At 44.9% G+C, this 26,476-nt stretch overlaps 2 protein-coding genes across 4 annotated transcripts in view; one reads left to right on the top strand and one right to left on the bottom strand.

The window, feature by feature from the left end:
• The window catches only part of BBS12 (Bardet-Biedl syndrome 12), a 46,141-nt gene extending 22,016 nt beyond the window's left edge, over positions 1-24,125 (top strand). The window contains exons 8-11 of one of the 3 annotated variants that reach the window (XM_050710620.1): positions 7,771-7,861; positions 9,932-10,107; positions 13,122-13,240; positions 21,212-24,125. In XM_050710620.1, the coding sequence (XP_050566577.1) occupies positions 13,134-13,240; positions 21,212-23,369 (2,265 nt within the window). In that variant the 5' untranslated portion in view covers positions 7,771-7,861; positions 9,932-10,107; positions 13,122-13,133 and the 3' untranslated portion in view covers positions 23,370-24,125. Of the gene's footprint in view, positions 1-7,770; positions 7,862-9,931; positions 10,108-13,121; positions 13,241-18,780; positions 18,985-19,061; positions 19,352-21,211 lie in introns of those variants that run through there. The other 2 variants (XM_035553207.2, XM_035553218.2) reach the window with 2 other exon arrangements.
• Positions 14,490-18,742, bottom strand: LOC118251260 (uncharacterized). The gene is made up of 5 exons (XM_035553230.2): positions 18,652-18,742; positions 18,061-18,216; positions 16,839-16,967; positions 16,603-16,740; positions 14,490-16,383 (listed from the first exon to the last, which is right to left on the bottom strand). The coding sequence occupies exons 1-5, from the start codon at positions 18,652-18,654 to the stop codon at positions 16,294-16,296; spliced, it is 516 nt and encodes a 171-aa protein (XP_035409123.1). The 5' UTR covers positions 18,655-18,742; the 3' UTR covers positions 14,490-16,293.
• Positions 24,126-26,476: the final 2,351 nt, after the last annotated feature.

Here is a 26,476-nt window from a genome sequence, read left to right as displayed (position 1 = left end):
ACGATTTTCATATATATAATTAACATACGTTGTCTGGTCTGCTGACGAAATTATCAGGGACTTCCATCTTTTACTCATTAATAAGAGACTTACTTGAGTTAAAAAGGAAGTAAAAAGCATTGATGGAAAATAATCACTGAAAACCGTGCTCTCCTGCATGCCTGCAGACTTCACAGGGTATCCAGTGAGCTGCTGAGTCGCTAATGACAGATGTGGGGCTGCAAAAAGACCGAGGCTGCCTGCCAGTGTTTAAAAGGTCAAATGGAAAGCTTGACAACTGAATTAAATGTACTGCGTAAATGTGTAATGCTGGCCAGAGCCAGTGGATGAGAGGAGCTCGTGTAGTCTTGTGCTCAATCTTTAATACTACTTTGAAAGAAAGCACGTGTAAATGGGTAAAGCAGAAAATACACATACAAAAGAATAAAGCAGAAAATGTGTGTCGCTGAAGATGCTCAAGAAATAATGAGTTGAAGAGTGCTGAACAAAACCCTCAGCTTGCCAGTTCCAAAGCCAGTCCCTGAAATTATACCGCTGCTGTTAGTTTCAGAAAACTGTACTATTTCCCTGTGTTCTTGCTTGTGCATTTTTGAATTTTAACATGTTACGAGATCTCTGAGAAGATGTGGAGGATATGATATTTGTTACCTCTCACTTGGTGTTTCAGTCTGCCAACTAGAAAGCTTGTCGCTCAGATAAAGAGTAAGAAATGACAGTGTGTGGCATAGCCATCCAGTGCCAGCCACTGCAACCACGCAGGCTTCCCGACTGAAGGGAACTGTTCATGATCCATTCCTGGGCACGTGGTCTCTCATGGGGAAAAACTGGTGATGAATATCATTTGCAGAAGCCAGTATTGGTTTGTGAATGATTCGCATGCAGAACCCTGGGCTAAGATGGGTAGATGATGTATTAGCAAGTAGTAATTTTGCAATTGAGATCCATTTTCTGCTCTGAGCCTGGAGGCATTCTAAATGAGCTGAGCCCTGCTTTCACCTGGCTCGTAGAGTGAGAGAGGGCAATGTCTTGCCTTGCTAGCAGGAAAAGTTTTCCTCCCTCAGATTTCTGCTGGGGAGCCCTCAGCTCCCATACAGCCAGCGAGTCTTTCACAGTTTCATAAGTTGTGTGAGCGGAGTGGGAGAAACAGGGAAATAATGTAAAATCATTTGGGGAGAAGCTACAGCAGGGACTTCAGTCCTGGTCCTTGCCCTGAGAGAAGGCTGGGAGCTCCCCTGGGACTGGTGTGTCCTTGCTGCAGGAGATGATGGTGTTAATGCAAAGCAGAGGAGGGGGGAGATGCCAATCACCTAACTATGCAGAGTACATCGCCTGTTTGAAGGTGGCTTATACCTTCACGCCTTTCAGTTTTAAGGTGATAAAGGGGTTTGGGGTCACTTGCTCAAGTGACCATCGTGGTTCCCTTTTTTTTTTTTCTTCAGCACTCCCCTGTGCCCTAGTTTTCCTGGTGAGGTTTAGGTATCTTATCTATATGTGTGGTATATATACCATATACCATGCGTCCATCACTGTCTGGTCAATGGCTCTTGTTTCTAACTTAAAGTGATTTTCTGTTGTGTCGTTCTCAGCCAACTGAAAAAATTAATCTAAATCTCTTTTAGAATTCATTTTTTAACCTTTAAAGGAAAATTTCAGAAGTGTTGCAGATATTTACCATCAGAAGTCATAGTGAGGGTCAGCAGAACTTATGCTTCCAAATCCTGTGGATGCTTTGTAAATATTCCTACCCAGCGCCATGACCCCCTTTTGGGGGCAAACAAGTGGAAGTGCATCTTGAGGTATATATGGAGTTGTAAGAGTGTGGACTCTGAAGAACAAGCGTATCTGCTCCTGCTAAAAGCACCTGGTGCCTGCCTCTGCTCGCTGCCCATCTCGCTATGTGAAGGTGCTTCAGTTCACCCATCCCTCGTCCAAAGCTGGGTGTGGGGTGAGGTTCCTTTATGCTTTTCTAGGCAGGGATTCTTACTGAGTGCTTATGTAGTTACTCATTGCCTGTGTAACTGCCGAACCCTTTCCTTCATCACCTATGAAGGAAGGGCTCTGAATTTGGGGTTGTGCTCCAAATCAGCTGCAGCTCGTCCCGCAGGCAGCCGCCAGCAGTGGGTTTTGCCCTGCAGCACACGCGTATGGGTTGTGTTGGTCAAATCGAAACCCAGTTAAACCGAGCAGCAGGTTGCAGCACCCTGAGGGGACCCCATCACGTCAGTTCAGTAGTAGCTATATCTGGTCAGCTCGCCACCGTAAAGGACATGGGTGAAAAAGCCTCCAGTGCTATTTTGAAAGATTGTATTATTTTGCAGGAACAACCTGGTTCTTGAAATTGGTGCAAATCCGTGTAGGGCAGAGGTGAGGTGCAGCGAAGCAGCTCACAGTGTGGGAGGAGGCGGCGGTGCAGAATGAGCTGGAGAAAGAGCCCGGCTCACTGAGCTTGAAGGATGCGGCCGGGCAGGGAGCTGCTGGCCTCCGGGGTGGGATGTGGCCAGGAGGACAGCCTTGCAAAAGGCACAGCAACCCCAATGCAATACTTCTCTCCAGTTTGCTGTAAGTTTTCTCAAGGTGCTCCATCATATTACATGTGTATTGCTGCTGCTGCTGCTGCCCACACCTCTTCCCAGCTCCCCGCTGGCTGCTGCACAGGCTTCCTGAGGCAGCGGGAGAGCTGTGCCCATCCTGTCCCACCTGCCAGGCTGTCTGGCTTCGGAGAGGACCTGACCGTTCTCACGAGCGTGCCGCGGTGTCGCGTTAGTCATAGTGCTGTGGTTGCTGACAGCTCCCCAGCACTAGACCCAGGGAGGTACAGGAAGCACGGTGGAGGACGTGACCCAGCACGAGACGGTAAGAGGGCACGTTCAGTCCCTGACACCATAGCCATCCCAGATGCTTACTAGGTCAGTGTCACGTTGGGTGCTTCTAGCCCCAGGGTGATTAAGACAGGATCTGGTGAGCCCAAGCTCAGCATAGCTCACGTGTCTCAGCACTTACCACTAGACTCTCTGAGCTGCAGCCCAAGCAAAGAAGGGGCTGGGAGGCCCGTTTTGTGACAGAACCGCACAGCAGACAGAGTATCGGAGGGTGCAGTGTGGCCATCTGCAGGAGGTGGAGCAAGATGGTCACACGTGGCTCAGCTTCAGCCTGCCCGGCGTGTCGGCTCCACAGCAGTCACTTGTGTGTCTCCACAGGCATTGCTCTGGTGCCCACCAAGGCTTGTCGTTGCAGATATGCCACCAGACCCATGCTGACTCCACGTCGTTGTAAAGCCTTTGCTTGCTTTCCATAGTGCTGTTGGAACCCAAAATTCTGAGCAGCTCCGGGCAAAAGCACCCAAGTGGCTTGGCATCACACCGACTAAGCCGCAAGTTGGTGATTTAAGAGCAGCCCTACCCAACAGCACGAAAACTGAGTTTGGACCTCTCTAGGCCTAGAGAGCTGTACAGCTTCATTTGCTTCACCCATGCCTCCGTGTGCTGGCTCTGCTCAGGGACTTCTGCAGTGCCTCTGCGTTTGCAGCATGGCGTATGGATCAGGCACCTACAGACACCTGAGAGTTGACGGTACTTGCTGTTCGAGTACAAAAGCCTCAGCATCTTGCTTCTCACTCAGACTTTCGACTTGGGCATCATCTTTGACAGGAACACCACTGAATCCAGAGAATGCTTAAATCTGGATGTGTTTATTCAGTAATGTGAAGATTTTATTCACAGAACGAAACCTTTCTTCTCGTGTATCTGCTATTGCAGGATTCTTCTTGGCTTTCATTCAGTCATTGTGTGCTGCTGCAAAGACAATTTTCCAAGCCTACCACTCTGCTTAAATAATTTCTGTGATATCTCACTGCTCTATTGCAGTGAATGCAAGTAAAATGTCTGTTCATCCAAGGCTGGCTGTGATGCACTCACAGCCTCCCTAGCATCTCCCACTCAATCTCAGTATGTTCCCTTCTGCCTCTTGCTGATCTGTGCTTCGAGGCTCTATGGCTTTCCTGTTACATGTTTAGAGTACACATTTTTTGGTATTTCCAAAGCATCCCAATTTCAGAGATTTCCCAGAGGCATTGGAAAACTCTTTCTTAAGAAAAGAATATCAGAAGGATGTTCATATTCCTTGGATTTCTGGCCAACACTGCCCTATGTGTTCTCTGCTGTACTGTTCGTGATCAGTTGTCTTCCACTGAGGCTGAAGGCTTTCTAGGGCACGGGGCTATTCTGTTCTGCTTGGATAGTCCCTAAAATCTCATATGCAAATAATAAATGGTGGTAGTTGCTAGGAACTTGGTGAGCGTTATCAAGCAAAATCTACAGAAGTTGATGTAATGTTTTTAAACAGATGGTGCCTTGAACGAGACAATTTCTTAATGGAAACTGCTGAAATAAGTGTCAAACGATTTCATTTTTGTCAAAGACTTATGCCACCTTTTGAACTATGAAAGTTTCAGGATGGCAACTATGCCACAAAAAATACTGTCCTAGCCTCCATTTTCCATTAAATGTATAGATTCAGTTTCAATCAGTGTTTCGGTCTTTAAAAACAGATTATTTTCTAGTTTACAGGGAACTCATCTGCCACCTTTACGTTTTCAGGGGTCATTCGAAAAAAACACTGTTGTTGTGGTTTAGCCCGGCTGGCAGCCAAACACCACACAGCCGTTCACTCACCCTCCCCCCTCCCTCTCCGGGATGGGGGAGAGAAACGGGAAAGTGAAGCCTGTGAGTTGAGATAAAGACAGTTTATTAAGACAGGAAAAATAATAACAATAATAATAATAATAGTATTAATAGTAATAATGTGTACGAAATAAGTGATGCACAATGCAATTGCTCACCACCCGTTGACCGATGCCCAGCCTATCCCTGAGCAGCCGCCCCCCCACCCCGGCTAGCCACCCCTATATATTGTTCAGCATGACGCCATAAGGTATGGAATACCCCTTTGGCCAGTTTGGGTCAGCTGTCCTGGGTCTGTCCCCTCCCAGCTCCTGCTGCACCCCCAGCCTGCTCGCTAGCAGGACAGAGCGAGAAGCTGAAAAGTCCTTGGCTTGGTGTAAGCATTGCTCTACAACAATTAAAACATCAGCATGTTATCAGCGCTCTTCTCATCCTAATCCAAAACATAGCACCCTGCCAGCTACTAGGAGGAAAATTAACTCTGTCCTACCTGAAACCAGGACAACTGTAAACTTCTGAACTTAAGGACAATGAGGCAGCAGCTCACATCCTATTTACTTGTGTACAGTCTTTCCAACTCCAACTTGTGAAAACCAATTCACCCCAAGAACACAGCCGCAGGCATTCAGAAATATCCTAGGCGGTAGCTATGAAGTACCTGTAAAATAAACCTGCTGTCATCGGTATTAAACGTTGGGTATTAAACGTTTTACTTCACAGTGAGTGTGATGAGCCCATGGTGTGACCAGCTCTTCCCTAGGTGGCTGCGTCCTCCCCAGCCAGGCTGATGGCACAGCTGGCCGTGTGATGCCCCCTCGGAAGAAGAAGTTGGTGTTGTAATCCAGTGCTGAACCATCCACGTGGTGACCCAGTTGTGGTAAAGTGCTCCTCCTTTGTTGGCATGGATTACAAAGGCAGGCTCTCTTGTCTGCCCGCGGTCTGGGCACTTGGTCTAGTCCAAGAATGCTTGCCGAGATGGAGCTGGGAAAGGATGGTTTATTTTTCCCCTTGAGATGTAGCTGTTTTCCTGTGCCTGTGCTTTCCTGTTTTGTGCAATGTGAGCATGGAAGAAATGTGACAGGGTATGGATGCCAGAAAAGGTTTTCTCTCCTTTGTTTACTGCATGGTACTCCCTTCCTGACCTTCCTAGGAAAAGTACAAGCGGTCAAACAGAGCAGGAAGACAGTGCTGGAGGTGCAGGGGCAGCAGCTTTGTGCCGGAGGAAAAGGAGAAGCCCCTGCCGAGCTCTTAAGCCATTGGAGACTGTGTGGGACGGCTCGTGCTGCAGAGGGCTAATGGGGGCTTGTTTAATTGTGTTCCTAAGGTAATCCCTGCTGCTGCCAGCTCTGCTGCCACCTGTGGGCACGAGCACACGTTTGGGGATGACAGGTCTCTTCTTGTCAGCGTTACAGGAGCAGCTTCTCAAAGGAGCTCTTGTCTGCAGCAATTGCCCAGACAGCCAGGCAAACCCATGTCAGTCTGCTCATGTGTTTTCTTTCCAAAGAGCAATACTTAGACCGGAGAGCCAGGCTCTGGCTGCCTGACCCAGGATGCTTGCGGTCTGCGCAGAGCAGCAACACTCTTAATGTGAGCTTGGGAAGTGCCGTGAGGAACTTGGAGAAGGAAATAACACCGATCTGTGAGCACCATCCTCGTTTGCTCTCCCAGCAGTATGTGTGTGGAGCCACTGTCTAAAGCAGTGTTGGCAGTGTTCAGTTGGGATCGGGTCACCCTGGCTGACTGCACCCACCTCTTCCATCTTCTGCTCACGGGGAGTGGCTGAGAGCGAGCTGAGATGGGTGGGAGATGAGAGGAGCATTTCTGGTGACCTCCACAGCAGCATGGCAAGGCTTGACCTAGGTAAGACCTTGCACCCGAAGGTGAAAGCATGGGGGAGACAGGCAAGGGCTGGATGTACTGTGCCCCTCACGAAAGAGCAGAGGAGGAGGTTGGGGTGGGACAGGAGAGGCCACTTCCCAGGGAGCACGGCAGATCCCTGCATGGGGACCTGCCCCAGCTCCCACAGATGGCTTCTCGTGCCCCCAAGACCTGGGCTGCTGGAAACGAGGTCCTGAGGCACTGGCCCTACGCCCGCGGACATGGCCCACACCACAATCTCCCCTTTGTTTTTGGTGCCGACGCATCCAAAGGCTGTAGCTGCGTTTCCTACACCCACTGGGAGGATGTGGGATTTTCTTGGCTGCGAAATGCAGCAGCGAGGAGCTCTGCAGGCTGGGCCAGTGACTCAGCCGCTGGCGATGGAGATGGGACAGTACAGACAGGCTCTCGCCTCCTCATGCGCCAACAGCCCGCGCCTCAGTGCCTCTGAAATTCTTAATCCTCTTGTTTTCCATCCTGCTCTTAATTTTGCCACCCAGGAGGTGAATAAATTCATCTCGCCAACAAGATACACTCTAATCGGTTTGGAGAAACAAACAAATGATTTTTATTTAAAAAATATTTCATTCCTTTCATCATAGTCATTTCTGCAGAAACACAGTCAGAAATTGCTGTGTAGGAGTATGGATTTCTGGTAACAAGGCCACCTACACAAATCCACTGCAGGAAATAGGAAGCCCATACCTAAAGCCTTCATTGTCTAGGGCCCAATTTTGCAGAAGTGCTACGCACCGCTCGGTCCTGTTGAAGGCAATGGGAATAGATGATGCTCAGCCCTTAGCAGGAGGTGGTCAGGATTGAACCATCCTAGATCTTGACTTAGTGAGTCATAGTGCTGCATGGCACTTGATAGTCAGGAGAATTCTGAATATTCACGCAAAAATCCCCACGTAATAAATAATATCCTGTTTAATACGTGTATTACATCTTGTTTTGATACTAGGAAGAACGAGAATACTTGCGTCTTCCCACCACACTTCTCAAAGTTGCTATATTTCTGGGAAAAGCTCCTGTAATTTTGATACGTAAGCGTTTTCGACTCGTCTTTTCTCTTGGATTTGTAACATTACTATTTTTAATAATGTAAGCAATAGTGAAATTGCTTTCTGCACAAGGATCCCAAGCGTTTACTCCCCCCGTGTAGTGACCTACTTTACCAGGATTCAACAATGAATATTTATTTGTTTTGCAGCATGAACAGAAATAATACTTAGGACTGTCGGCCGTTTTGTTAAATACTTTGTTGGTCCCTGATATGAAGGAGAAAGCTGAGAAGTTGCCAGGTAAGGGATACGTTGACCAAATTCTGTTCTCAACTCCAAGTACTTTTCTGCTCACAGAAAATAATTGCACCGATTTCAGAAAATGTTACTTACAAAAGCATACGTCTGCTGTAGACAGACTGTGCATCCACTGGCATATTTCAATTTTCCTTTTCATCTTGGAAAAAAAAAATCTTGGTTTGTTTGTGCAAAATGCACCTTTAGGTCTACCGGTAACACCTTGGACTACCAGCACTGAAAACATTACTGAAAAATCTTTGTTTGCTGTGTTCATTTGGCAGTGTTGTATACAAAGCTGGTTTCTGTTTGCCTGTGTAACTAATTAGCCATCAAGAACTGAGTAATTGACAGTTTTGGAAATCAGTCACAGGGAGAAACACTGCAAAAAGTTGTGGATTTTAACGTGGGACTACCAATCCTGCCTACTTGAACTTGCAGAAAAAGTCGTCAGAAATCTGAAACAATGAACTGAAAAAAAAAAAACCAGATGTTGGTTTTGATGGATAGCTTTTTAAGATGGAAAGAGTAGTTCTTCGTGGCCCACTCTTTTGGACTTCATCTCTACCTGGGCTTCATTTATTTTATTAACTTTGGGGGGAGGGCAAAGAAAGAAAACGTTTGGTAAATTTATGCACCTCCCTTTCCAAAATGAGCTACTCAGCAGCCATCATCTTTGACCTTGCATAGCTGACTAAATGGTATGAACTGATTGACACAAAGCATTCAAAAGATGTGTGGAAACAACACTTCTGTCGATTTCACCTTTGTCTGATCATGGCATAAGCTATCTAAAGAGAAAACACCTGGACCCATCAGCTTTCTTTTTTATAAAATGGGGAACACAGATTTTGAGAATCTGAAATTGAGATGATCTGATATGACATTTAAAAAGTCTGTGTAAATGTGGCTTGTTCCTAGTGAAATACCTTCTTGTGTTTATAAATCAAACTTGCAATGTTTGCAATTGTTTTTTCCTTGATGTTTAGATCTTTCATGGTTCTCATTTGTAAGTCTGAAAGAACTTACAAGAAAGCATACATCTGTTTTCTCTTTGTGGAGGAAATTGAGTAGAGGCAGGTGAAGAAGAAACCGTAATAGGAAAGAACTTCATACAGTAGTGTGAACTTCATACAATAGCGTGGATTTGTAAATTTTTCTAGTTTTATTTGAGCTAAGCTATATTTTTAGGCAGAGTGCTCTAAAATAATTTGACAAGGTGGCTAGGTTAGCCATTTTATGCGTCTCCTACGGAAACCTATTTTAAAATGTATTTAATGTTGAGGGAAGCAGGGGAGGATTGTACTTTTTGTAGTGAGATTTCTGTCACCAGCCAGAACCGATCAAACTTCCAAAGGGAATACAGCGGCCTTGAGAAGAAGAGCTAGCTTGCTGAGACTGTGCCAGCTTGCTGCAGCCCCTGAAGCCAGTACTGGGACTTCCCATGCCAGGTACCTGCAGCTGGCTCACGTGGCGAGTTCTTTTCCCATCTGGGAGCCCCACATGCTGATGTGCTCATGCTACAGGGCAGATGTTGCCTTTGCCTGTGCTGTAGGGACTTGTTTGCCACAGCTACCAAAGCTAGCTATTCAAAAGCTTGGTGAGTCTGTCTGCGATGCCTGGCAGCACAGTTCTGCCTTGGGGTCCTTAGCTATAGCACTGGAGTGGCAATATCCATCCTACCCTTGCCTCAACTTTGTCCGTGGACTTAACCCTCCGGGTTTTCACTCCAGGAAAGTAGGGGCTAGATTTCTGCTCCGTAATAACTCCACAGTGCACAGACCCTATCCTATATGGGACTAAAATATTACAGCAAATCCGCCCTCTTTCCTAAGGATACTTGTAAATGTATGCTTGCATTTGTACTTTTTGCATATCAAAAGTATGTGGAACTCGAGTAGTGGCAAGATGGTGAGATTTGCATACGTGCATACAGCATGCACGTCCAAGCACAAGCATCAAACACTGGGGGAGTAAATGCATGTGAAGGTTATGGTTGTGCCTCTGGTTGTGCCAAGCATCTTTCACGCTTGCAACTCAGGTTGGACAATTTTGCTTTGTTCTTATTCACAGCATCAAATCTCATTCAGACCAGCAAAAAGTGGCTGAAGCAATTTCAAGTTTGTGTTGGTGGCAACCAGACCTCCAAAGAAGTTGACAGCTACAGTTTTAGGTCTCCAACTCTATGCCAGTGGACCCCCTAAAATTATCAAAGAGCAGAGGTCGAAGAAGGGCAGAGGTTTTGAAAGGTAGGTGCCCCAGTCCCTACTATTTGTGATCAAGTCTGAACCGCTCGTGCATCTTCTGCTGACTGCATGGGAGCACGTTTCCTATTAGCCAGCTCTGCTGGGCTCCTGACTCAGCAGGGAGACGTGGCTTAAGGCCCTCTGTCTGCCCGTGCTGCTTAAGGAATCGGGCACATATAAATCAGGTTTTGGATAGTCAGACTTCTCAGGCTCTCTGTCTTGCACCAACCCTAACTCCGTGTCTTTTCCTGATGGGGCCCCCATCTTTTTGCAGCAGTAGATAAGTACGAGCTCTTATGCCCGAGATATTCTGAGCAGCCTTTAAGGCAGGTGTCCATCTGCCTTGCTTATGAGCTGTGGCCAGGCAGTTTCTTGAAGACTTATTTCTTGGGTCGCTCTCCACCCCCAAAAGGCCATTGAGATAAGATACATTCATCCCAGTATAGACATTCTCTTAAAGGTCGACACACTCACCTTGGGGCAAGAGTCTAATTCTCAAATCCTTGTTCCTCTTGTCTCGAAGCAAAACTGTCATTCCAACTTTCCTACATCCCAGGAGGAGGCCACAAGCATCCCACAATGGATCTGTCTCTGTCTCTCTGCTTGAAGCGGTTCCATTTGAGAGCAGTATTCCCCAAAAGAGAAAATGAGCTTACAGAGAGTAGTGGGCAGAGCACTCGGGGGGACTGTGTGAAAGGCAAGTTCAGTTCCCTGCTCCCCTAAGAGCATGTCTGTAACTATTGATACAGAGTGGGAGTTTCAGAAAGTGTGGTTTGGGGGTTTAGCTCTGAACAACCAGCTAATAATTACAGTATTTTGTACTGTACTTATGTGAAAACTGTTGTTCTCTTTTTTTAAAAAAAAAAAAAAAGTATCCAACCACATATTTCAAGCCCCAGCTGGATGGTGTTTGTTAGCCTACTTTTGATCGTCATTAAAACCCACAGAGGAGGGAAATCAGCATCACTCATCTTAGATGTTAGTAACTGGATGCCCTCTAGCGAGACTGTGTCACGCTCTCAGATCTCTGTTCTTTACACTTCCTTGGGGAGAGATGAAAAATGTGTGCGTCTTTCCTTAAAGTAAAAATGTAGGAGCACATCCTGGAGGTGAGCAGCGTGCGCAATGCCCAGAAAGTCAGAAATGAAATGAGACTTGTATGCCCACTCAGCAGAGACCTTCCTGGTGCCTTTGTGCTGAAGCGAAGGGGGCTCGTGGCCCCGTTTGCTGGGGTGATTCGGACAGGGGCGTGCCCAAGCTCTGAGCACACTGTGTTTGTGTCATTTTCCACTGATCACTCACGGGTATGCTATTGATAGTTGTATATGGATGGCAAAAAGGAGTTTTTTTCCAGAATTGTTCTCATAGGAATGCCTTCCTCAAATGTCAAGGATCACCCCAGGCCGTAGGCCGAGCAGGCTGTTTGGTCCCTGCTGCAGGAAGGATGCACGAGCCCTGTGTGTGGCTCACGTGTGCTGAAGGATGGCTGCGCAATAACTCTGATTATTTCCTCTCTCTGCCCGAGTGCTGTAAATTGCATCAGGGAGCTGTGGCTGGTTGCTGTTAGCACGTCACAAATTTTGAAATAAAACTTGTGTGTTGAAGCATCTTAGGAGCATTATTCTTTCTCATTTTTTACCTGGGTAGGGAAACAAAAATAATTTTCATACAAATTGTAGCAGGGAGAATAAGTTCTGAGTGAGCAGGAGGGCCGATAGCAATGATACTGGGACGCGGTCTCAACACCCCTGATTTGGCTTTGACGTTGCTATTTTGGAAGAATGGACGTCTGCAAAAACATGCACCACCCAAAGGCACCACCCAAAGCCTACATTGGGCCAGTAGGCTTGTAACGACTGCAAAAAGCACCAAGCAGCGAATGGAATGAATTTAAGTCTTATAGTAATGTGAGTTAGGTTCACAGAAAGATTAACCCATGTCAGAAAAATCTGTTCTGCCAGCGTTTCCACGCTGCGTGTGGTGATGGTGAATTCTGGCCCAGAACACTTTCCATTGCCTGAGTCTTTCTCGAACTCTGCTCACCATGCCCAGAGGTGCTGAAAAGCAAAGGTACTGCGTCAGCGTTCGATGTGTATCAGCTCAGTAAGGAGGTTCCCAGGGAACGGGTTCTTAACGCTTCAGATACGTGGTGTGACCGCACTGGGCAGTCTGCAGGACATGAGAGTTGTTCTGCAAAACTGTAAAGGGCAAATGTTTTGACATCAAGTGTCTCATCGATGCAGAGATATTTAGGCTCCTGCTGTAACTGTTCATAGGGCTCTTGGCATGTGAAAGTACACCAGCGTTTTCTTTTCTTACTTTCCCCCACCCTATTTTTAACACCAAGATTAGGCTTACCTAAAAAGAAGCGATCGGTTTTTCGTTAGAAATCGGCCCTGTGTTTATTCCTCCAAACCCAAATGCGTACCTAACGATGTGAGCGATAGCACCCGTTTCCAGTTAACTCCGTGGGCACCTCCAGCAATGAAAGGTTGCTCCTCGAGCTTTTGCAGGCACCTGTGCCTGGCTGGCATGCTGTTTTATACACGTTTGGCATAGGTGCACCAGGAAGCAGTTCCTTCCTTGCACTGACTTCAAGAATGTGAGAAAGCACAACAGTCCAGTGTCTGAAGTTGCCAGCTCAGATTAATTAAAACATCCTTGCAAATTAGACTGTCACCTTGTGTTTTGGTTTTGTTTTGTTTTCCAAAGCTAACTGAAGGTTTCTTTCTCTGTACTGTGGGACAGAGAGATAATGAAGAATTTCAAATTGCACAGGGGAGGTGGCAGTAAAGATTAATTTAAAATCGCCATATTTTGTAATGTTATTTGTAAGTAAATTATTTTCTTTTGAACTACTTAGTATTTTCTTAAAAACGCAGTGCATTTTTGTTTAAAGACATTTTTCATTGGAAGTGATTTGCAACGTTATCTCCCCAGCAGCTATCATCCCTAAATGCTTTGATATTTAGATGCTCGCCGATACAGACTGTGGTTACACTTTCCTTTTTGTGCAGCATCCGACCAGCATGAGCGCTCAAACTGAAAACCCAGCCTCACCGACGTGGCAGGAGGGAGAGTCCCAGCTGGAAATACGTGCTGCAGCCGTCCATCCGAGGGGACCTTACACGTGCAGGTAAGAACCGAGCCTCCCTGTCACCACCAAGGGGTAAAGGGGGGCAAAGAACAGGGCTCGCGGCCGCCTGCCTCTGGTCAGGCTTGGAGCCGTCCCCGCTGCATCACGTGCCGCTCTCTGCACCCACACTGATGGCTTCTCTTGGCTTCAGGTGTCTTGAGGGACGGGTCCCTTCATGCAAGGAAACCCAGATCACTGCTTTGCCTCCTTTTCAGTGCTTTAGTGCAAAGGAATTCAATCCAAGTCTCCTAAAAGTGCCCCAGCTTTTGTGTTAGGCATATTTTTTCCTATAGAGTGAATGGGAAGAGTAGGAGAGGGGTGCAAGTAATCCATCTCATCTAGTGACGCTGCTTGATTTAGGGTAAGTTACTTGAGCAGTCGCTATCACAGAGCCAGGAAAAACATCTGCTTGGGTACGTTCCCAACTCATCGAGCCGAGTGTCTCCAGCCCAGTAAAAGGGTGAATTACTTGACTGGGCAATTCAGTTCCCCACAAAAGCCTAACTCTGAGCTCAGCCCTTGGCTCAGCAAGGCTCCTTTTTCCCCCACCATGTACAGAGATGTAAACAAATACACTTTTGAAGGTGTGGGAAGGATTCACAGTGACACTAAAAATCATTTGCAGAGAACCACAGCACAGCTGTGGGCTGCTGTCGGTGTTGCTGTTAGTCTTCCTACTGCGTGTCTGTGGCTGAAGGGGGGACAAGCAATCCCTCGCCATAACACAGACTAAAGCAGCATGAGACGCTTGTTCTGTTACGTTACCGCTTGCAAGCTCTGCACTAATTGAGGCACCATCCAACATTCCAGACTCAAGAGATTAATGTGCAAGCCAGAAATAAAATTTCCTCCTCAGTAGGTATGACTGCGTGTCTTTTTCCTACTTTCAAAAGAAAAGTAACAGGATTAGAACAGGAAGAGAGCCGTGACATGCATCATAGGTAGGTAAACAACAGTCATCAATCTCTTCCTGTGGCAGCACTGAAAGAAGTACAGTCACTCTAATAGGCGCTGGGATTCCCCATAATCAGCTAGAACTTGACATTTCCCTTTCTGATTATAAGTGGTTAGTACTAGAAACTTTTAATCAGCGTAGTGGAAGAGGGAGAAGAATTATGTGATAGACTGTTGCACCTAGGAATTTATCTCTTAGAAAGAGAAGATAAAGCAAAAACGTATTTGGTAAACTGCTTAACGCTTCAAAGTTATTTTTGAAAAACTTAGTTTTCATTGTGAGCATACAACATCATTAACTTGCAAAACAGTTTTATTTCACACTATACAAAGTTAACAGACACTTAAAAAAAAGCGTACAGTTACATCTACTGCCACCGAACATGTTAATTAGGGGACTTCACAGATAGGGCCCTAAAAAACCAGAGATCTATGCAATCCCTGTTCCCCCACAGGTTTAAGCGTACTTCTGTATAGGTTAGAGAGGGTTTATTCAGAGAGTGTAGTTCAGAGCACGAAACTCGGGGGACTTGGAGAGAATGTGCCAGCTCCGCATCTGTATGCCAGGAAGAAATGTAAATGAACGCTTCTCCGTTCCACTGCTGAAACTAATTCTCCCCCTGCTGGGCCCTTACAGAAGCAGCTGTAATAGGGAGCTAGTCCAGGAGCTGTCTCTTCCTTTCTTCTACAGAGTTCTCTAGAGACAAACCTTGCTAGTGGCTGTGAAGCATCTGGAGCTGTTTGGAGGAAAGAGGGATGGGATCGTAACCCCTACTGGTGAAACTTTGTCTTTTCCCTCCTCTTCCCATGGAACCTTTCCTGACATTTCGCTACCTGGCTGCTGTTGTAAGCAGTAACAAACTCTCCTTCAAAGAGGTTATTAGAGGGAGAGAGGTGGCTTAGGGTTATAGGATTTCCTTGCAGTTTTGAAGCTGATTGATTGTCTAATCAGGACCCAAGGATAAGCCCTCCTTGCAGGAGGGCATAGTTAGATGTCATGTTGTGCGTCACTGCCATGTCGTCGTAGCATGGATGCTAAGTCCTGGAGTGAGAGCATATACAGAAGATACTCAAGAAAATGAAAATACTCCTTAGAAATTAATTAAAAATAGTGACGTCTGAAAAGAATTTGGATTGCGTGGCTCTAAATTTCTTCACTGTTTCACAGCTGTCTAAGGTGAGCTGTTTTTTCACTTCAGATGCCACTCCTCCCTGCAACTTGACTGTAAATAGCCAGGGAAATAATTTACCATAGCATGCCCTAGAACTGAGCCTTCCTCAGGTACTTAAAATCTTGGCATCATAACAAAGCTGCAAGATCTTGGGAGTAAGAGCAATGGCACAAGATGTTGACTGGTTATACAGTAAACTTTGATACTCCAAGCAGGCGAGACTCAATTAAACCAGGTTTCAGATCAGATGTTGGAATAGTTAGACAAAAGAACACCTTCTGATGGCACGCTGCTCCGAATGAAGAACTAAAACTGGTTGCCTACGTTTGCTTCCCTTGAGGTCCAAAACCAAATCACCACGAGAATAGAAGTGTTTCATACAGAAATAAATATGCAACTGCTTTCAGAGTCTTATGGAAATCAACAAAAGGACAGAAATAGCACAAGATAACCTAAAAGCCTTAAAAGGAATAAAAATACTGTGCTCGTACGTTCATTCTTTAAGGTGCTATACGCTAATCTCTTTATTATGTAGGCTTAGGAAAGTCAGACTTGGTGTTTTCCAGCAGCAGTGGTAACCTTCATGTCTCAGGCAAGATGTCGTTCACTTTTTTCAGTTAAATGGTTAGGACGCAGCATTCTTTATCCAAGATGGCATCACTGACATCCTCATCTGGGGGCCAGGGCTAACGGGACCTTACCTTGCAGGTTCAGTTCATCCTTCCTCTTCATTTCTGCAGTACCTCACTTGAACAGTTCTTTTGGGTACTGAAGACCCCCTTCCCGGATTAACTTTGCTGAAAAAGAAGAATGAGCCAAAATTCTGCCGTTTCAGACTTGGCATATAATATGTAGGGGAGACAAACACATTTTTTAAGTCTTTTCCTGGTTATCTTTCACAGCGGCCGTAAAGCAAGGCAACAGATACTAATATAAGCTAGTTTTCTTCATGATTCTCAAAAATTCTTGCTCGCTCACTTCTCCATCTCCATCTCGATCAGCTTCGTCGATCATTTCCTACAAAACATATTGTACACCTGGTCAGGCACGGGGCTTGACTCTAAACACAAGACCTTTTCATTACAAAACAAATCAGAAGTACTTCGTACAAAACCATGACTATGTATTTGATTATTCCGCACATTTCTAACCTCTCAGCTCTTTTTGTATAGGCATGAATTTCCCACAAGGATTGGTCCATTCCTACTAGGAAACCTCTGGCAAGTCAGAATTTACCTGAAGTTCTTCATCTGTTAAGTTTTCTCCCAGCTCCTTGGCAACTCTTTTCAAGTTTTTGAATGAAATCTTTCCTGTGCCGTCATCATCAAATAATCTGAAAGCTTTCAAGATTTCTTCCTTTGAATCCTTTTCGCTCTAAAATGAAAGTACAATGTGTATGAATTAAACACCTGCTATTGATATGTCCCTTTATGGTATTTCTTAATCCAAGATCTTTTTTTAACAATTCCTACCATTTTTTGTGTCATCATAGCCAAAAAGTCTTCGAAGTCAATGGTGCCGCTTCCTTCTTTGTCAATATCTGCTATCATTTTCTTAATTTCTTCTTTCTTTGGCTCAAAGCCTAAGGCACGCATCGCAACCTGTGCCAAAAAGCAATTCTGTTAGGAGGCCACCAAAATTCTAGTGGCAGCAGCTGCATTAAAGCTCATTTAATTTCCTCATCCAAAACTGTAATGACAGCTCACTGCAAGGAAGACCTTCTGACAGCTCTCGCTTGCTTGTTTCATCTTTCCAATTACTAGTAGTGTAGGTTTGATGTTTGTAAGACTCGAGATTTATTTTGTCTTTGGATTTATGGGGAACATGGATCTATTTCTGAAACTAAGGGAAACTTTTTGTCACAATTATGTAAAAGTTCCAACTACATCTCTGAACTACACATTGATTTTCAGCTTAGTTCCTAAAAGGGCTGGTTTCTCAAAATGGGACACCAAGGGAGAGATCAGGGATGTGATTTCACTTCATCTGAAATTTAGGGCAGAATGCCTATTAGTTTTGATTACATGTGGTTAACTTAGGCAATCCAGTACACGGGTAGAAGAAATCCAAATGTATAGTTCCTGGCACCTTTGGCTACGTGGGGAGGCAACTGACGATACTCCATAAATTTCTCAGCCTCAGCAAATCAAAGGGTGACTGTTGTGCTAGTCAAGGAAAGAGACTCTCTGAGGCTTACACAACACAAACAAAATACCACTGTAAGAACAGGTAGTGCTTAATATTAATGTTGTTTAAAACCAAGCTCTGTAACAATGACTTCAGTACTGATAAAACTATTAGTAATTTCCCAATCCTGGTTCGCCAGATAACTTGAGGAAGATTTGACCTGTGAACATTCATTGTTCCTATATGATCTAGTGGAAATACAGGGCAGGGCAGAAATTTTCTTGCTGAACACTTTTCTAGTGGAAAGCGCCAACTCACAAAAAATTTCACATGCTCAGATATTACAAGCTACCTGGCCAACTGTCCATGTATTAGAGAAACCTGCCTGCTCTGTACTGTGATAACTGTGAAATACACCCCAAATTCAGCCATGAGAGCAAGCCATTACTGTTGTTTATACACTAAAGCCATTTTAAAATAGAGCAAGTCAGAGCTGGGCACACAGAAAAAGCAGCTATGATTTTGTGACCAATGATACTTCCATCCAAGGAAAAACAGTGAGAAAACCTTGAGTTCTTTTATGTCGATGCTTCCAGATCCATCAGTATCAAACAAGTCGAAAGCTTCTCTTATCTCCTGCTTTTGCTCTTCTGTAAGTTCAGGTTTCAAGCTGCTTTTCTTCCGCTGGGTTGTGCTTAAGCCAGGTTTCCTGTAGTTGGATGCCTTCAGAAAGAGGAGAATGAGAGATCACCCCTTCGAGAAAATTCAAAACACAGCTAATGTGTAAATAGCCATAGTGAAGCTGTACGGAAAGTGAGAGATGTTCTTTACGGCAACTGGTAGATTGCAGCTGGGTGTCTTGTGCGTTTTCCTGGATGATTCTGGAAAGAAACCAAGCTCGAGACTTTGTTAGGAGGGAAGAAGCGTCTGGCCTTCATGTTTTAAACAGATCGCCAGTCAGAGAGCAGCCAGGCAGGCTGCAAGTGACCGCTCTGGCAGTGACTAAGGCCCCTCGCACCTCCCGCCCGTCGCTTTGGCCTGTCAGGGCAGGTTCCAGCCCCGTCCCGCCCGTTTAACGGCCGCACAGTTATAACGCGGCCGCCCCGCGCCCCTCAGCGCTCCGCGGCCGCCGGGCCCCGCCCGCCCCTCGGCGCTCACCATCTGCCCGCCGCCGCCGCTTCCCAACGCCGGGCGGAAGACGCTTCAGCGCCGCCACGAGCAACCACCAATGAGCGAGCCGGGGCGCGCCGGGGGGCCGCCCCCTTGCCTAGCCCGGGCCAATGGGAAGCTCCGAGGGCTCGTGAGGTCAGCGCGAAGGCGGGGTGGGTAGCAGGGAAATGGCGGCCGGGCCGGTAACCTAGCAACGGTGGGGGGCGGCGGCGGCTCATGGCGGTGGCGGGTGCCCCTCTCCCTTGGCTGATCCCTTCATTTTGACCCCCAAGCCTCCTCCTCCCTCTCGTTATGTTGCACCCTCACACGGGATGGAAAAAGGTAAGAGGTCAGGGGATGGCGGGGAGGGAGAAAAGTTGAATTTGGGGTCTGTTGGTTCCTACCGCGTGTTAACTTGTAGTAGGAGCTTGCCAAAGTAACGTGCGTAAGGCAAAGTGGGGAAGTATCACAGGATCCGAGAACACGCACGCCACGGATTGCGCAAGCAGCGAAATAAAAACAGTCTGTCCCATCAGCATGTGCCGTGCCCTCATCTGTTTTTGCAGCCAAGCCCTTGGTCCGCTTGGTTCAGGTTTACATACCTACGGGAGTATGGACTGGCATCCCAAACGAAGCGACAGTTTTACAGTATGAATATAAGGTGAAAGTGAGAGGCACGTTTTTCAACTACGACTTCAGAAGATTTGGGGTAAGTGACTTGTAGTTGGCTGCGTTGAGATTTGGTGGCAGCGCATGGCTTTGATAGAAGGAGCTGCACAAACGCTGCTCTGGCTCGTAGCCAGCCCTGGCTCCACGTTCATCGAGATAACGATGCCATACTGGTACAACAGCAGCACGTGTTGCTGAGCCGAACCCTTGTTCGGAACTGGCTGAAGAGCACAAAGTTGTCTGTGCTGGAAAATGGAAAGCCATTCCCAGCAGTCCTTCCGTGTCTCCCACCCAAGCAGCGGCATGGCCTTCTGCACAGAGCTGGGTGTCCAGGGCCTGGATAGCAAGACAGCATTATTTGGCTTGTCCACGTAGTTACTATTATCTATTTCTCAAATTTTATGAAGAGAACCACAAATTGGTTATCTAATCTTCCTGTCAAAACAAGCACACTCTAAGAAGCAATCATTAGTAGTTGAGAACTTCTTGAATTCTGAAACAGTGATGTCAAAAAACCACTGTCTTAGTACATCCTTAAGAGAAATCAGCTGGAATGAGTTTTTAGGGGGGTAGGGGAAATAGGTTTCATTATCAGATTCTGTGGGCTGATGATTTTTTTGTTTGTCTGTTTCAAAACAAACTAGCTGTGGTATTAAACTAAGATTCCCATTAATAAAAAACAGGCTTTTAAAAAAACAGTATTACTGGAAGTACTGATATGGATACATAGCATGCTGAGACTGTTGTCACAAGAGACTGCCAAGAAAAATTTCCAGAAAAAACCTTAAGCACGTTGGATGGAGATTTTCAGTGCAGCTTCAAAGTCAAAAGTACTGATTACAGATAACTTTAAAAAAAAAAATTTTTTTTTGATTAATGGTTATTTTGGTACTTGAAGATACTTCTAGTAACTAAAGGGAATTTTTTTGTCAGTTCAGGCTGGACTAGAACTTTGGGGCTGTTAGCACACAGTGGTTATTTCTGACTGCCTACTCTACTTTTTAAATTCCTGCTTTGTCTTCATTTGAGTTAGTATTTGGATGGCCTTTCACTAAGTGGGGTAGCAAAAGAGGTTTTGATTTTACAACTGTTCTACAAAGAGGCCTTTAGGGAGATGAAATATTTGAATCTGAACATAAAAGGTGTAAGAGCTATGACTTTTTAATTCTTGGTGTGTGTACTTTTTTCATTTAAAAAAAAAAAAAAGAAGCTTTAGTTTAATCCATGTGGTCTGCCAAAGGAGTGTGGTATGGAGAGTATTTCAAGGGAGAGAAGATGTATTTTTGGCACGTTAAAACCAAGTAGTACACCAAAACCTAGAAGTCTTGGCAGTTTGCTTTGTGAGGTATAAAGAGATGGCATTCCTTTTCATGCATATTAAATGGAGTATTTATGTACGTTAAATGAATAAATAGAATTTGGAATAAAATAAATTTGCTGTAATAAAGTAAGTTTTATGTTTGTCCAGATTTTGAGGGTAAATTCAGTGGTATCACTGTTGGTACCAAGATGCATCTGTACAGAGCGTTTGGTTTTGCATGCAGTTGCCCATTCTGCCCTAGGGAACTTTTGCCCTAAGGAAGACAGCTGAAATTCCAGATAGCAAGTCACGAGAGAACTGGTAGTTCTGTAAGATCTGGACTGCTTCATGTTTAAGAAACCACTGGAATTAACAGCATTTTACTGTCTGCCAGAAGAAAAAAAAATCCATGGTATTTTAGTAATGCATCATTTCAGCAACTATGTATCTCATAGTAAATGCACAGCATAAAGGACTGTTTTATACAGAGTGCCTCACAGAAGAGCTCTGTTCAGTATTCAGCTGTTAATTTAGTTATTTTGTGATGTGTCCTCTGGAGTACTGTGAGGCTGGGACAATAAGTTTGTGTTCTGTTCACAGATGCTGCCCGCTGGCCATGGCTTTCAGGGATGTGAATTCAAGAAGACATATAGGACTTCAGCAGCTCTCATCCTTGGCATCAGCTGGAAGAACGTTATTGGGGCCAATGAAATCCTGTAAATTCATTGTGGATGAAAGCACCAACCAAAGCATGTTGATTTGTTCTGCTGTCAGACTGATAGAAGGTTTGGATTTAACTAGTGCTGCCGGACAGCTTCTTAACGAAACCATTCAGGCGCAAAACAAGGAGTTTAAAACTGGGATGAGCACCCTGTTGTTTCTTGTTGGTGCATGGAGCAATGCCATCCTGGAATGCCTCCAGCAGAACGTTCCTGTTTCAGCAATAGTGTCGGTGATGTCTGAGGGGTTGAACTCCTGCTGTGAGAAAGTCCAGTGTCTTCAAATATCAGTACATGATGTAAATAAAGAGCTGTGTTCTAGCAGTGTTAGGCCAAACACTTCTAACAGCAAAACTTACGAGATTGCATGTGACAGTTTTCTAAATCCTCAGATTTTTCTGTGCTTTCAGAAGGAAGTTTCTCCATCAAAAGAACTTGTTCCAAGAAATTCTTGTTCCCATCAAGAAGCTGACAGTAATTTTAACAAGGGCCTGGTTTCACCTTTGGCTGGCTTTGGATCAATAGCTTCCCCTGTCAGATCAGCAGATGCTAACAATGCATCTGTGATTTCTGGAAGTGGTGTTACTGCATCCAGCTGCAAACAAAAAAGATTAACCCATAGCAGATACTTCAGTGCTCTAGCGACAAGCCCTTTTTCGAGTCAGCTCGATGATTCTCGGGTATGCCTCTCAGGACAGTCAGCACATCCATGTGAATGTTACGGTTTAGGACACCTGGCAAGAGCTCTGAGCCATGGAAATGAGCCTAACACGAAATTGCTTAAAAGCATCGTTGCGTATCAACACAAGAGAGCAGAATGTAGCGGCTCTTCCCAATTCAATATTGCAGAAATTGTGACATGCTGTTTACCTGGTCTGCCTGAAAGCTATTCTTGTGTTTGCCCGGGTTTTGTCACTTTAGTATCACCAGAACAAGCCGCAGTTATCAAACACTTTCGAGACAAACCCCTTCGGATTCTGCTGATGGATGGTGACCTAACTGAAGAGTATCGTCACCTAGGTTTTACTAAGCCACGTAACGTAAGGACCGTGTTGGAGCGTCCTGACCTACAGGAAGGCAGACCAGGAGACTTGTGGCTAAATACTATGTTAGATATTCTAATACGCTCTGAAGTGAACTTAGTTTTGGTCAAAGGGAACGTGTGCGAGAACCTAATGGAAAGGTGCATGGCGAACAAGATTCTGGTGATCGGTTCCGTGGCTCAGAAGGTGCTGTGTGCCTTCGGGGAGGTCAGCGGAGCCCGGCCCGTGACATACCTCACCCAGCGGAGCGCCTCCTGCGCGGGGAGCGGCGCCCAGCTGGATCTGTGGACGGCCAGCGACGGGCGTGCGATGGACCTGGGTGAGCTGGTGCCCGTCAGGATAAAGGTGCGAGGGATCGCCCTGCTCACGGCCGTGCTTACTACTGCCGTGCCTGCAAAGATGCAGCTTGTCGAAGACCGGTTCTGGACTTTTGTGTACCGACTGCATCACGCTCTCAGTGACGGGAAGGTTTTCCTCGGTGGGGGCGCAGTTGAGCTCTTATGCCTTAGTCACAGTCAGGCGCTGGCAGAGCAGTCTTTAAAGCTAGCAAATAAAAAGCCTGTGAAAGAATTTCACGGCCCTTGGCTGGCAGCATCTTCAGCAGAGTATAAATCAGTTGTGCTTCAGGCGTTAGCAAGTGGCTGGAGCCAGTACCTCTCAGCGGTTATGTGCAACACTGCAAAAGCAGCATCGCTTTTTGAAGCACGGACCTTAATTGAGCATCACCTCAAAAAAGCAACTGACTGTGGCTCTCCCTCAGCATATGTACTGAAAGAGTTTCGAATGGGTGCTATGTTCCGAGGTGGTCCTGTTCCCTTCACAGGCAGTGCAGAGGGTTTTAGGGTTTACGATAACGTTACAGCCAAGACAGAGGCGTGGCGCAGAGCTCTAGACCTGGTGCTGCTGGTGCTTCAAACAGATGCTGAAATTATCTCGGGTCCCCAAAGTAATCAGCTGTTAAATTCACATGCCTCAAGTGAATTTATGTTTTTGTAGGACTTGTAGGATGTTTTTTTGTTGTTGTTTTGTTTTGTTTTTTAACAAGTCCATGAGTCAGTGAGTGGAAGAAGTCCAGGTACGATCTACATTTCTTCATCAAGTAATAGAGCAAGCATTTAGGTGTGGTTATGACTTGAGCGTGTGGAACAGTGGAAATCTGCCTGTGAAACAGTAACGAGGTAGATCTTATTTCCCATTTCTAGAAATGAGTTAAATAGCAAACAAAACTCACTTGTGGGCTAACCTCTAACTACAGCTGTGTGTTTCTAATTAATGATATTGTCTGTATGGATAGATTAATCCAGTCTGATGTCTGTAACATTCAGCAGAGCAGATGTGCCGTTCTGTTCTCATTAGAAAGAGGAGTGCTGTCAAGTCGAAAGAGGCAGTATCTGTCAAGTCGAGTTGGAGAAAAGTTTGCTTCCTTGGATAAACTCCTATTCTGAACATGTGCTGCCCGTATAAGGTATTGGGACTTGTATCCTGTGAATTATTTAATGTCTTTTACTTCTAAAGAAGGGTAGGGATTCCTTACATAACATTCTCATACTTGTCTGTGTTATATGAGAGTTATACAAGATGTAATTAATTTCTAATTATTACCTTGCTCTTCATTTCTGTACTCACAAGTGTAGAGATAATTACGATTGCGATAATTTATGACTGTTACTGTTTAAGCTAAGAGATTGTATTGGTAGATCCAGCTTTCGTGTACTTGTATGGGCAATATATTTTCTATTTTGAAATATCTATCTTTTGAAACTTCTGTGGCTTTGATATACATTCAGGCTGAATCCCTCCTTTTGGTATTATGGAGTGGATGTATCTCTACACAGTTTGGTTTACATAACAAGTTGGATTTTTAGATTATTTCATTTGGGTTCTTTCAGTTACCCTTGCAGAGAGGAAAACTGTAGTTGTATCAGCTATTGGCTAAAAACTGAAAATTAATCTTCCCGGGATGTTTGAAGCACAACCATGGTACCGTGTTTTTGCACTTAACGTCTAAAAGCAGAGCAATTCAGAAGTGGCACTTTGTCGCAAGAAAGAGTTATGTAGTTCTAGGGATATTTTTTTTCTGAAATGGGCAATTTGAATCACACAGTGAGTGTCTGATGAGTCAGGTGAAAATGGGATGGAAAAAGAATGGAAATGGTCATTACTAAAGCGAATTCTTGCTCTTAGGAGTTGATTCTCATTAAAATAGTGAATTTACCCCTTTTAATTGCTGGTGGCAGACAGTCCTGTGGTGGTGGGAGCTAAGAAACGGGATGGGCTAAGAGTATGTTTTCTGCATCCTGCTTCAGTGAAAAGGCAGACAGAAAACAGGGTTGTTATTTGATTGTTAGAGCCTTCACTACTCATTTACTCTTGTAAGTGGATGTTTTTTCCCTCTGGGCTTACTTTCCTTGCTGTAGGTCCCCACCCCAGAAGACGTTTTAGAGAAGAGCCATCAGCTACCTCAAATCCCTGTGATCTTTGGCAGTGCCCAAAGCAGACTGGTACTGAGCCTCAGCACCGTTCTCTACCCCTGTTCCCCGTTAGAGTTGCTCTTTCTGCCTGGGAAGGCCCTTCCCCTTTACCTGGGCTCTTCAGGGGGCTTGAGTTAATGAAAAGGAAAGAGTTCCTAAAATGTTTCCCTCATGGTGCCAAACATCACTGGATGCTACAGTATCTGATATTTTCTGTCGCTCTGACGTTCTTGATTTTTATTTATTTATTTTTATTTTTGCTTCCCTTGATGTCTTCATCTCTATAACACATAGCTCCATAGCCTACAGCATGCTCTGCAAGAAGTAGCCCTTCTTGAGACAGCTTCGGAGTCTGCACACATGGGAGCTCTGAGAGAGGTGGAATCCTGAGCTACTAATTGAGAATTGACATTCTTAATTATGCTTAAGCGTGGGATGGAATTGGGATCCCTAGAAACAGCTTTTGAGCCCTGACCTGACCAGAAGCTCTAACTCAATTTTTAGTAAGAAGAAAATCCACCTGCCTGCATTTTAAGCTGGAGCTTTCTTCTACACTGTACATATTCTAGCATATTGCATATGCAGGTCTTTCATGGTGCTGTTTACCTGAGTGGTTCACACTAAGCGAGTAACTGATATATTCAGTATGTAAGGCAAAGAAAGACACAGATAATGAAGTTCGTCCTCAAACATGTTGTAGATGCACGTAGGCGTGTTTGTTTATGAAAGTAGTGTTCTATGGTAAATGTTGCACTGAGAGTTCTCATTGCTGAATTTAATATATTTTCTCGTTTAGTGTAAATGGAAAGCTCCTAGAGAGGCTAAGGGAGCGTATGAATTGCAGTTACTTCTCAGAAATTTTAGAGAAAATAATTTCTGTGTGTAGAAAGCTACGCTTACAGTATTTGGCCATCTCTGATCTGAAAACATAAATGTTTTGTTTTTCTAACAAACTGCAGAATTGAGTGGGTTTTGGCAAAATCTCTTCAGTAACGTACAGACTTATAATTTTAATTTTAAACCATACTTCCTTGCAGGATAAGGATTGAGTTAGATTATAATTGTAATCATACTCCAATTACATCTTCATTATTAATCAATTGGACAATTGATGTGTGAGAGCTCGGCCACACTCTTGATACACCAAGACGAGAGAGAAAAACGGTTTGGTAGATCAAAAGAGGCAAAAGGAGCTAGTGAGTGTTAGGTGAGAAAGAAATCAAAGCCCAGCATATAAATAAATACAGAGAAACTCTGCTTCTTTGCAAATGTTTGCACCTCAGATTTGGCTTTATACTGTTTTTCTTGAACCTCCTATACGTAGCATTGCATAATCCCTGTTCCCAAGAAAAGATCCAGTTGCACTCTATTTGAATAATAGAGTTAAGTGGATTATGGAAAAATTTCATACATGAATTGTACTGGAGTGGTCCAAATGTCTATTTATAGGGCTCTAAGACACCGAGAGCTGACGCACCAAATGTTGAGAAAATCCCAAATGATGTAATTTTTCCAATCAGGCTGTTTAAAAGTACATAACAGTGTATTTAAATATTGCGACGCGGAGGTTTTCTCAAAAGCCCTCGGACGTTTTATTTTGATTATTTAACAGTTGCTTTTCTACAGGCCAAC

The sequence above is a fragment of the Cygnus atratus genome, chromosome 4, assembly GCF_013377495.2.
Source record: "Cygnus atratus isolate AKBS03 ecotype Queensland, Australia chromosome 4, CAtr_DNAZoo_HiC_assembly, whole genome shotgun sequence".
Taxonomy (NCBI): domain Eukaryota; kingdom Metazoa; phylum Chordata; class Aves; order Anseriformes; family Anatidae; genus Cygnus; species Cygnus atratus.
Note: the sequence above shows the minus strand (reverse complement) of the source record. Positions and strands in the feature narration are given on the sequence as shown.

Excerpts from the sequence above, each read along its gene's own strand:
- LOC118251260 (XM_035553230.2), bottom strand. Across the intron at positions 16,968-18,060 it reads TCGACATAAAAGAACTCAAG|GTTGCGATGCGTGCCTTAGG; the intron begins GTTTTCTCACTG and ends TTTTTGGCACAG. Across the intron at positions 16,741-16,838 it reads CTATGATGACACAAAAAATG|AGCGAAAAGGATTCAAAGGA; the intron begins GTAGGAATTGTT and ends CTTTCATTTTAG.